This window comes from Ranitomeya variabilis, chromosome 7 (assembly GCF_051348905.1).
Source record: "Ranitomeya variabilis isolate aRanVar5 chromosome 7, aRanVar5.hap1, whole genome shotgun sequence".
Classification (NCBI taxonomy): Eukaryota; Metazoa; Chordata; class Amphibia; order Anura; family Dendrobatidae; genus Ranitomeya; species Ranitomeya variabilis.
The window spans coordinates 216,882,779-216,895,329 of NC_135238.1; the positions used below are offsets into that span (position 1 = coordinate 216,882,779).

General features: G+C 41.6%; 1 protein-coding gene across 2 annotated transcripts in view; it reads right to left on the reverse strand.

Moving 5' to 3' along the window:
* Positions 1 to 253: 253 nt before the first annotated feature.
* Positions 254 to 12,551, reverse strand: part of GPD2 (glycerol-3-phosphate dehydrogenase 2) — a 217,682-nt gene continuing 205,384 nt past the window's right edge. Inside the window, exons 18-19 of one of the 2 annotated variants that reach the window (XM_077272929.1) lie at positions 4,059 to 4,107; positions 254 to 521 (exon numbers count right to left, since the gene is read on the reverse strand). In XM_077272929.1, the coding sequence (XP_077129044.1) occupies positions 4,086 to 4,107 (22 nt within the window). In that variant the 3' untranslated portion in view covers positions 254 to 521; positions 4,059 to 4,085. The remainder of the gene's footprint in view (positions 522 to 4,058; positions 4,108 to 12,551) is intronic. The other variant, XM_077272930.1, reaches the window with a different exon arrangement.

Genomic DNA, 12,551 nt, shown 5'->3' on the forward strand with positions numbered 1-12,551 from the left:
TCTTGATTGTGTATTTATTACACATAGTAGGCCTTATTAACTAGTACTCACTCCCTCTCCAGGAGCTTCACCCTTACCAGCGAAAGTTTAAGAGTAAAGTCAGACCTCCATATCAACGGTCTGCTGCTCAAAGAGCCCTTATTATATTCTAGCAGCGGTCTTTATGGGCTATGGAAAAGTGCAATGTGTGAAAAACAAACTTAAAGTGAAAGAAGCTAAATATATGATAATCAAAAGGTTACCACTGACAACTAACAATTCGGCATATCTTTTATTATAGAACTTAGGGCTACAAGTTTTTCCTGGATCCCATAATAAAGGGCTAAATGGATCAATTTGTATCTGAGTGAAGGGTAATACACTGTTTGCTACATATGTATGGACCGACTATACAAACAGCATAGAATGCAATTCATTTTAACAGTTTCATGCATTTTCTTGTTGACTCGAAAACCCATTGCTTCTGTCAAGTTTTCTTTTCTCTGCTTCTTTCTCCTTTAAACCAATGGACTAAAAAGTTTCTGAAACAAATAAAATTGCACACAGTACAAATTAATTTGGAAAGATTTAATTAATCATCATCATTTAAAAAATAAATAAATTGTAAATGTATCCTTAAAGATATTATCCAGTTCCATTTTTGTTTTCTTAAATTTTGTCAAACATTGACATTTGCTAAGGACTAAGAACTAAGACAGTCAACGATGCTCTGGATAATGGGATCCCAATAACCAAAAGAAAACTGAAGTTTCGTCAACTGATCAGCCATTCCTGGCTGTTTAACACCTTAGATGCTGCAGTCAATAGTAGCCAAAGCATCAAAGCGATTAGACGTAATCGCCCACCCAAAATAATCACAATATCCTATCAGTTATCTAGTACAGTAAAAAAAAATGCCCATATGGTTTTGTTTTTTTTGGTTACCTTATTTTACTGAAAAAAATATATTAAAAGTGACTAAAAAGGCATATATACACCAAAACATTACAAATCAAAATTACACTTTAGCCAGTAAAAAAGAGCCCTCACAGAGATTGAACATCTGATATAACCAAATCAGTAAAATATTAAAAAAACAAAATAAATGTGTGATTGCTGTAGTCATTCCCCAACATAAAGTTAAAGTGTTATTTCTTAAAGTAAATCCAAAAGTTAAAATGCAAATCAAGACCTCAGATGTGACAGACACCCGGCTAAAGAATCCATTATACACATTAAATCGAATATCTTTTGCTGTATAGCATTACAGAAAGTCACTGAGAGAAAAGAAACCAAATGAATCCCTACAGCCCCTTAGCTGATAATATGTCCAGATAACCTTCCTGTATAGTTAGGCTTTATATCAGAGCAACTTGTGAATGAGCTTGGTCCATTTATGTCCTTACTTCTTATTATCACGCCTGATATGCCTCTATCAATGATCACCAACGTGGCTGATACATGAACAATTTCCAAGTATGCAAAAATCTCTCCTCAATGATTTACTGAATGTGTGGATTCGATGTTGTGTCCCTCCACCCCGACGCGCGTTTCATACACTATTCTTCAGGGGGCATGTCTCTCACATCTGAGGTCTTGATTTTGCATTTTAACTTTTGGATTTACTTTAAGAAATTTGCAATAAAAATATTATTTTAACTCTATTTGTGATTATATGTGCTTTTTCCGTTCACTTCCCCTATTATAGGGAACAGAGTGTTACGGAGTGGTTTGTCATTAAAATTATATCATATCACTGATTCAAGTGATGTCACTTACTGGGCTACTTGCTGTATTTTTGATAAATCCCTGTTTTAACCTCTGCAGATCTACCAGTTCTTTGAATGGTGAGCTCTGTATAACCCTGCCCACACCACTGATTGAAAGTTTTCTGTGTACGCTGTGCATAGGCATAAAGCTGCCGATCAGCGATGAGAGCTACATGGCAGCAGGTTCACTAGTCATTTAATCATAATTTCCTGCTGAAAAAACTGAGATTTTATCAAAACTAAAGCAAGCAGCCCAGTAAGTGACTAATTGCTGGAATCAGGGTCTTTGTCTCTACTTAATGCTATTCTCAGGTTAGGTGGAAAAAAAATGTGGTGACAGATTCCCTTTAAGAAAGCAATCTCCGGTTTCCTAATTATTTCATTCAGTATTTAAAAAAAAAAAAAGTCTCGGGAAATATATTTCTTTCCAGCCATATTTTCATTTATCTGAGCGCTAAATTAGAGGAACTGAACAGACTGATCACTGGCTTGAAATCATCAGCATAAAATAGGCTATATCCCGCACCGCCGTGCCATTTTTCTTTCCTATGTGATTCATAGAGGCAGTGAACTCGTTCTATATTACCGGCAATAATGCGGGCCTGGGTGGTGCTGATAGGGAAGGCTTTCTGTTGTATTGTTTGCTTTTTGGATACATAAGTCTATATCATGTCTGGTCAGGACAGAGTGGATCCAACAACATTCATTTTATCATGTGACGCACTGGAAAGCAGGTTTCAAGTGTGTTGAAACTGAAAAAAAAAAAAGTGCAATTCCACAATGTTTTTTGAGATTTTTTTATTTACTGTGTTCACTATATGGTAAAACTGATCTGGTAATATGATTCTCCTGGTCAGTACGAGTACGTAGATAGCAAACATGTATAGGGTTTTTTTTTTGTTTAAGTGATGAAAAAAAAAATTGGAAATTTGTAAAAAAAAAAAATGTTTTGCTTCTGTTGACATTTTGTGAGACCTGTAACGTTTTCAATTTTTGGGATGTGATGGCTTATTTTTTGTGCCCTGAGCTGATGTTTTTAATGATACCATTTTGGGGTAAATATGATGTTTAGGTCGCCTCTTATTGCATTTTATTGCAATGTTGCGGCGGCCCAAAAATTGTAATTCTGGGGTTTTGATTTTGTTTCTTGCTATACCTTTTATTATTTGGATTAATTTATTTAATATTTTGATAGATCGAACTGTTATGAACACTGCAATCACAAATATGTGTATTTTTTGGTATTGTTTTATTTTAAATAAAAAAAAAGTGAACTTTTTTTTCATATTTTGAAAACACTTTTTCCACTTCTCACTGTATTTAATATTCCCCTTAAGGGACTTGAAGTCGTGATCATCTGATCGCTTGTACTATACACAGCATTGCATCAGCATTGCTGTGTATCTTGAAAATCACAATCTCATAAAAATGCCAGTTAAACCCATGAATCACTTTACAGGCACGCCAATGGGTGGATGGAATGATGTTCCCCCTTGCCGGCGCCTGTTAAAAGCCATTGCCAGATATTTACAGCGCCCGTGGCTGTTAAATGCACATGATGACGGTGCTGTGCAGGTAAAGATGTAGGCTCAGCGTGCGAGATCAGGGACACAACATGTGACATAAATATATGTCATAAGTCATGAATGGGTTAATGGATCTGGGGGTTTCATTATTTAGGTTTCCCAATATAAACTGTATAAATTATTGAATAGATCTCCTGGATCTGATGAGGCTGGTGTGCTTACTTTGATGTTCCATGTAAGAATTTCTGTAAATTCCTTTATTGAAAATTTACTCTTTGGCTTCTGTACATTTTTGGTTCTTCAAAAGTGAATCTGTATTTTCTAAGGGGTGTGGTCCTGAATAATTCAGGGTATCTAGGGACTGTATTTTAAGGCCGTCTGGTCAAGGGTCTGTGTTTTTTAAAACGTCTGGTCTGGTGTCTGGATTTTTTCTGGCTAATGAATATTTTGGGGGCTTTGGTCTGGGGTCCACATTTACTTAGAGTTTTTGGGATCTTTATTAGGGTGTCTGGTCTAGGTTCTATATTAGTTTAGAGATCTGGGAAAATTTGTACTTATTAATGGATCTTAGGGGCTGGTCTGGGTGGTCCTGCATGTGTTTAGGTGGTCTCGTCTGTAGTAAGCATTCATTTTGAGGTGTGTTGAGTATGTACTACGTTGGGTGCGTGCCCTATATAAATGAGTGGCGAAGTTAAAGGCCAGTTAATAGACCAACATATGGATGTGACCCTTTTCTACCACCAACCAATCCTGTAATAAAGAATAGCATAAAATATGGCCTTGCCTTTAAATCTGTTTCAGACTTTCCACTTCAGTCATCCTCATCTTCCTCGCTGCATCAAAAGAAATACCATTCATAAAAAAAATGTCATATACATTTTTACAAAAAGTAAGAAATAAAGTTCCTTGCAGGCAACAAGACTTTTTAAATGGAGGAGGTAATAAATGAATATTTATGTCAGGCCAATAGGACATCCAAGGAAAGAGGGATCCTTTGAAAACTACAAGTGGTTGCTGTGTACATGCAGTGCACCGCAATATTGAGCAGGCTGGGCAATAGTCACCGTAATATCACCCACATATCTTATCAGGGTTGTCCCCTTTCAGTTAATATTGATCCCTACGCACAGTTTAATGTAAAAAAAACGTACTGTGCTCACCCTCCCTTGGTCCACATGTGAGTCTCTATTGCTGTCCTAGTGTCAGCCAATCAAATTTCTGCTCCCACAGCTCGGTATCCAATCAGTGAGCTCAGGGGCTCTGAATATATAGACAGAACAGCCTACTCGGAGTCGCTGACCTTGCTGATTGGCTGTCGATGAGACACCAGTGCTGAGACTCGCCGGTCATCCCAGGGAGGGTAAGAACAGTGCGGTTTGCTTTTTTTCCCACTGAACTGCACCCAGAGATGATCGTTAACTGAAAGGAGACAACCCCTCTAAGTAGCACATAACATACATGACAATAAAAAAAAAAAACTAAACTATACATAAATTACACAAACTTCCAGAAACGCTTCACATGTCAATCAAATGGCATCGAAGAAGTGATAGGAAGAAAAGGAAATCACAGCCAACCTTCAAATGTACATTATATTTTCAACTGACATTTGTTTGAACGACGTGGGGGGAAAGGATCAGACATGTTGGATTTCAACATACCCGATCCTTTGTGGTCTAGAAAGATAAGACATCTTCAACTATAGAGAATCCCCCCTCCTTATTGTCAGCACTCGCACACTGAGCAGAATCGAGAGCGCATGTGTATGGGAAGGTCAGGCTAAAAGGTGTATAGCCACATTTAAAGGGTTGGTTTACTACTGGGCAACCTCTCATTAAGGAAATCAGGGTGCTGCATAAATTGAAAAAAAATTACTTACCTCCCATACTGGCGCTTTTCCTCTGCTCTCAGCCCTGTATTCCCTCCCGTCTCATGATATAAACTATGGCACATTCCCGTACCAACAGAACACTGTTGTTACACTTGGACAGAATTTGGAAATTGGCAGCCGATCAGTGGCCGCTAATTGGCTACAGCAGTCATGTGATCATTTTTTAAGTCAAAAGACCAAAGGGGGAAAGATGAGAAAAGGGACGGCGATCTGGGAGGTAAATATAGGATGTTTTTGTAAATACAGCACACTGGGCCTAATAATAAAGGCTTATCCAGAAGTGGGCAACCCTTGCATTGCCTATCTTCACTGTAAAATTATTTTTGTAAGAAGAGCCCATTAGTAGCAATTTGATTCTGATTCTCATTGTGAAGATCCAGCTAAAGCCACGTTCACACGTTCAGTATTTGGTGAGTATTTTACATCAGTATTTGTAAGCCAAAATCAGGAGTGGGAGATAAATACAGAAGTGGTGACGTGTTTCTATTATACTTTTCCTTTGATTGTTCCACTTCTAATTTTAGCTTGCAACTACTGATGTAAAATACTGACCAAATACTGAGCGTGTGAACATGGCCAAATAAGGGGTCTTGAAAACATTGATTCCTGGTAAGGTATGCACAATAGCTCTCCTCTAGAAGGAGGGAATCTGTCTTGAATTCTAGAAAAAACTTTTTTTGTCTTGAAAAGGAGGGATTTTTCATATTTTTCCCATTTTTGGTTGGATCATCGGAAGGAGATTCACTTCGATAACTGGTTTGACTGCTAGAAGTTCATAACTCAATTCAATAGATAGCCCTTCACCCACAAACAGTTACAGGTTCTATTTTCATTCATTCATAGAAAAGTTATCACCAGCAAAAATAAAAAATAAATAACCTGAGTGTCACAAGATTTCTTCCATCTGCGTGTTCATGGCAAGATCCCTGATCGGGTTGTAGCAAAAAGCAGGGAAACAAGCAGTTAACTATTTACATATACATATCCATGGCATCGAGGTTTACTCTCGCTCTGGCGGCCGTAGCTCCGCATAGACCTCACCCGGCAAGGTGATCGGCGAGATCGGGGCCTTTAAGAAGTGCTCCATACCCGTGGCCCAATCCCAGGGTGTAAAGCGCCGGAGTCTATAGGTCCCAGGGAGAGGGGGTGCCGCGACGGGGCCTATCAGCAAGTCCTCTGCTGGCGGGGCAGGGTCGTTCCTCATACCTGCTTCAGATGCGGTCCCTCCGGTGCCGATCTGCTCTGTCTCCGCTGGGATCTGGAGCGCTGGTTGCAGGGCCTTGCGCTGCGGCGTTGTCATCTCCGTTTGCAGCATTTCGCTTTCCGGCAGAGCCTTGCTTTCTGGCTTCGGAGCGCTGGAACTTCTTTCTTGCTCCGGACCAGATGAGGCTGCCGACAGACGTCTGATGAGGCTCCCGATGAAGGTCTTCTTCCACCCGGCCTCAGTGCTCAGCTGCGTCCGCAGGAGTTGGTCACTGAGCTCATCCACTCCGGCCGGCAGGAAGTCAGTATCAGCGGTGGAGGCCTGGTCACGGTGTCCCTCCGGGTAGCTGGGGGAGTCCTCTGCTCCGACCCCACGCTCCGGTTCCGGGCAGCTCACCATGGCGTCCTCCACATGGTTCGCTTCTTCTTCCTCATCCTTTTCCCGCTCTCTCCTCCGTGGGCGGTTTCGCTTTCTTTGCCTCCGCCCTCCATTAAGGATTAGGAGGCGGATCTCGGCTGCTGACGGACACGTCCTCAAGTGACAGAAATACTTAGACTGGGCGGCCATTGTCTTTCGCGCTCTTCAGCTTGTTTACGCCCACTTCACGCCCCTCTTCTTCTCCTGCGCTCTCCTTAGCGCTGTAATGGCGGCGGTTTTGGCGGGAACTTTTGGCGGCAAGTGGCAGTCCACAGTCTTTGCAATAAGTCACAGTCCAAGCACAATAAATCACAGTCCCAAGGCACACATGACCTGATTCTTCAGGCTTAAGTAGATCCTGTTCGTGATGCCAAATTTGCAGCGCCCCCACTGTCACAGGGCCGAGGGGTACCCGGTACCAGGTCTCTGAGTCTCTGTTCTGGAGTTGTCACGGTGGCTAGACCCGGTCCGTGACCCTGCTGAGGGGCGTACAATGAAGGTGGAGGTATGGGATGTCGTTATGGTGCGGTGAAGTGCCGGTCGCGGTAAATAACGAGGACACCAGGTTGCAGTCTCTTTACCTCTTTACTGAAGGCTTCAGGATCCTCAATCTGGAATACGGTTAACCGGTCCGATGGCACATCCAGAGCTCCCTTTGCAGGTGGAAATCTGTGCCTACCTTCTAGGGCTTGTGTGTTGTGGTCCTCCCCTGCTGTGCTTACGGGATAGTCCCCACAACTGTTGTGTCTGTTTCTCGTGTTCCCTCACAACTCGATTCTGATGTTCTTCCACGTCCCCTAGATCTTATGGTTAGGACGCACCCGTATGACGGGGAGGCTCAGAGCTCTTCCGGGACTCTAGCGTCGCCCTACTCCTGTTGTTACCCCCCTGTGTCTTCCTAGGTCAATTGGGTGAGACAGCCCGCCTATAACTGACTGTCCTGCCGTAGGTTTGAAGTTTGGCCTGGAGCTCTATACTTCCTCGGCGTTCCGGCCACCGGTTACGCGCCTCAGTAGGATGTTGCCTCGTCTTAGAGCACGACTCCTACTGGTATTCTCCTTGTTGCGTTGATCTCGTTTCTCACTCAGCACAATAAACCTCGCTTCTTGTCCTTTCTTGGGGTACCGCCGCTATATCGTGCAGGCGCGGTCCCGTAACGTTCTCTCTGGTTGCTAGGCCTCTGTCAGGATCCCACCCCTGACAGGGACCCCTCTGAATCTTCCCCTACAACACCCTCTGCCACAAGGTGTTGCCCGGTTCCAACCCAGTCAGCTTTCTGATCTCACTTCCTATCCAACCCCCAGTTTTACCAGACTGTGAGGAGTGGCCTAATGCATAGTGCCCTTAGCTCCCCCTGGAGGCCAGACTGTGAAATGTATTGGTGTCTGTGATACCTGGTCAGATGAACTCCTTCAGTGCCATCAGACGTACCATAGCCCCCCTTAGCAGCGGAGCAACAGTACTGCAATGACCAGGACTCTGGGGCGCTGCACTGACCACTAGGACCTTCAGTGATCACAAGCATAGGGTCGTGGAGCAAATGAATGACCACTAAAATAAATGTAGTGCTTGGCACTACAGTTCCATTTTCACAGTGGATTTTAGAACTCTCATTTTCTTATTTGCTGGAGCTCCAGTGGTTGAAAGTCCTAATGATCATACATTTATCACCTGTCCTGTGGATCGATAAAAAAATGTTGTTTATGGGATAAACCATTTAATTTGTCAATTGCCCCAGGGGTTGGACCTCTATGACCAAGCATTTATGGTCAATCCTAAGGATAAGCTATCAATTTTTCAATCATGGAAAGGCATTCTGTGACTTCTAAGGCTACGTTTTCTTAAGGCTATGTTCACTAGGGATGAGCGAGCACTAAAGTGTTCTGATGTTCGTTACTTGAACTGTGCAATTCCTAATGCTCGGATGCTCGTTTCGAGTAACGAGTATAATGGGAATCAATAGGAAATCTGAGCAATTTTCTGGGAGAACCTATAAGGAGGTCTGAGGGGGCAGTGAAAATGTTGAAATTAATGAAAAAAAGTGCTGAATGGAAGAGAATAGCATGGGGAAGACTCCTGGAAGCATCTCTGACTCCCAGGTTGCTGCGAAGAACAATGATGTAACACTTTTACTCCACTTTGAGGACTGATAATAAAACATTCAAAATCGAAGAGAAATTGGAGTTTACATTAAAAAAAAAAGAAATATTCTTTTATGTATATCAACTTGTATATAAGACAAAACGTAACAATGTTTTTTTTAAAAAAAAATCTAAGTAAACCAAAATTGAAATTTGTATAAAAAAATGGAGATTTCAGTGTAATTTATGAAGGTAGCAAGAACTGCCAAAATTTGATGGAAGAGTGACTCAGATACACCCTGTATTAGATGTAAAGGAGGGCCTCCTACATATCCTGTTCAAATTGTCATGTAGTGGTACTCCTATACTCATAAAGGTTATGCACTGAGTGCAAAGCCTGCCAAAAATTACAAGCAGGGTCATCCATACACCCTTGAAGGCACCAACTGTAGTGACTCATTCAAATATTGTGAACAAAGTGTAGTTATGGTACTCTTACACTCATAAAAGATCTGCACACAGTGTAAAGCCTGCCAAAAATTACAAGCAGGGTTATCTATACACCCTTGAAGGCACCAACTGTAGTGACTCATTCAAATATTATGAACAAATTATAGTTGTAGTAGTCCTAAACTCATAAAAGCTCTGCACACAGTGCAACCTGCAAGAAATTACGAGCAGGGCCATCCATACATCCTTAAAGACACCAACTGGAGGGCCTCATTAAAATATAAAGAAAGTGCAGTTGTAATACTTCTACACTCATAAAGGCTCTGGACTCAGTGCAAAGCCACAAAAAAATTCTAAGGAGGGTCATCCATACACCCTGAAGACACCAACTGGAGAGCCTCATTCAAATATTGAAGATTAAAAACACTTTATGTGCTGTTGTCATCTGGTGGTATGGAAAAGTTTGGGTTAATCCAGGCTTTGTTCATATTTATCAGAGTGAGCCTGTTAGCATTTTCTGTTCACATTGTCAGTTATGACTCCCCCCCCACTCAGACAAAATGCTAGTGGCAGGGCAGCACAACACCTCCAAGAGGGACAGCTCATGCCAGGTGTTCAGCTTTGAGATCCAATAGCTGAAGGTCTCAGAGGAATTAGGGAGTATGCTTTACCATGTTTAAAAACGTTTCTTTGGTTGTCAAAAATATCTGGCCATCAGGGCCTGGATGCTGGGAGAGTGTCATGAAATTGGTTCAGGCTTTTGACAGAGTACTTTTTTCTTTCTTGAAGAGGATTTGAAAACTGTGAGGAAAAATTAAAGTGCATGTCACTTCTTTGAAGCAGATCCTGAAAGAAACTTCTCCAAGCGATGCACTGTCCTATCAAGAGGGCAACAACCATTTCCAAAACTCTTCAAAAAACCTCTTCAAAACCGCTTCCGGGAAAGAAAATCTTCTTCAAAACCTCCCCCCAAAAAAGAGAATTTCATAAAGCGGTTTCTTCTTGAAAACACATGTTTTTTTAACTCCTTAAAAAAAAAATCAGTGTGAGCATAGCCTAATGCATCATACAGAAATACAGCAGCTACTGTTGCAGTAGTAGAGAAGTAGTATTAGTACTGGTAATTGTGTTGTTGTTAAGGATGTAGTCAATGTACTATAAAACATTGAAAGAAATCTTTGAGGAAAAATACCACACCATTGAGGCCGTCCTCTCTTTTGGATTCATTTTCTAACACGATTTAGCATAAGTTAATCACTAACTGAACAGTGCATAGCGGTAACATGATTATGGGGGATGGGATGTGATATCAACGGATTACAATAAAAATCCAAGATAAATAGCAGCAGATTGATCCATTGCCCAGAATTAGCTCTTTAATAGTAGATACGAGAGGCGTCCTGCAGAGATCAAATGGTGGATTTACCTTTTTTGAAATTGAGCCTTTGAAATATTCTTAGTGTAGAAAACCTTTTCTGCTCCATAATATGCTGTATCCACAATGGAAATTTGCACATAAAGGCTCATTTACTGAACTCTAAGTACAGGTACGAAACGCCATGCTGATGCTCACCAGGTGCTATTTTAAAGTCAATGGCCTTGATGCTACAAGCGAAGAGTATGAACCACCCTGTCGCTTTACCATGTGTAAAATTCAACTCTGTCTCTATCTCTAAATATTAAAACTTACATCTGCTTGTGAAAATTTGTTTTCCACTGGTCCGCACATCATTTCTCTTATCGGAGCATCAGGTTGTGTTGTATTTACCAACATTTCTGTTGGGGGTATAGGGATGCTTAAGTGCCACCCATCTAACCCCACCATGTATCACCACGATCCTCCCAGTAATGCCCCCATCCGACCCTGGAACGCCCACTTTTTGGGGAGCGTTATAAACCACATCTACTCTTAGTCGAGAATTATCCAAATTTGCTGTGATTTTGGAAAACTGGAGATTTCCGGGAAATTTCAGATAGTCAGTAAGTATGAAACAATGAAAGTTTATTGGATTTCATCTTACAATAAAGTTATCTAGGCTTCGAAGGAACTTAATACTGGCACTCATACTTTGCTCCACCAATCTGTAGAGAAGAACTAACGAGAGAGCAATAAAGTAGAAGCTTTGGTGATGAACAAGGATCCGGCAATGGTCTGCAATAAGTGCAAGAAGTTCTTCTGGTTGGTGAGTAATTATAGGATTGGGGCTGGTGCTGCAGTAGGTGTTGACTGGAGAATAAAGGCGAACCTGTAAGGAAGACTTATCGTGAATGTCTCTGAAGTGATTCAACGGTAGGGGTCTGAGAAGGTGTCAGAGTAGACAGTGAACTTGGGTAGCATACAGTATAATGTGTAGTCCTCTGTTGAACTGGTATTGGTTTGGGTGTAACGTTAGTCTTGAGGTGGTGAGTCTGAAGGAATCTGCTAAGGTTAGAGAAGTTAGGCGAGCCCATCAGGGAACCAGCAAGGGATGATGGTGTGCTCAAACCTGATGCCTTAGCTAATTTAAGAGGACAGTAGGAAAGACTGACATAGCTGTAGCCCTTGATTGGTCATGGCCAAGGCGGGAAGGATACCTTTTTATCTGGAGTGAAGGAACATTGTCGAGGCCTGAGGTGGAACATTGTGGAGGCCTGAGGTTTAGCCTTGTGGCATATGCCCTACTGAATGCTTTCCAAACTAAACAGATCAGTGCAGCAAAGTCTGGATTATAGACGAGGAACTTTTGAGAAACCAGGTCTAGGTCAAAAGACCATAACTCTTGAGAGCAGGTCTGAGAGAGGCAAAAGTCTGTATACAACTAGAAAACTGAGATATGTATGTAGGACTGTGTGAAGCAACAAACGTCTGGGGGTGAGGCACAATATTTGGCAAACAGGACCCTGAAAAAGGCGGTTACATAAACTGTTCAGTGATTTACAAGTTTGGATCTGTGCGGCATTATATACTGTGTCAACTCAGCTATATTAAAATCAGAAGTCTGTACCTTATCTGTGTGTTGGCTTGTTGTGCCCTTTGAAAATGTATGACAATATTTTTTTCTTTTTGCATATCTCAATCTGTATTTAAAAGAAAAAAACACAGAAATGTAACAATTTTCACACCGACCTCTGGGTCTTATTTTAGACTTCATTTTGTATCAGGAAATAATACATGTACATGAGTCACAATGGTCAGTGCATTGAAGTTTCTAATGAGTGTTTGCATAGGTCTAGGGAAGGGGAACAGAGTCAGCT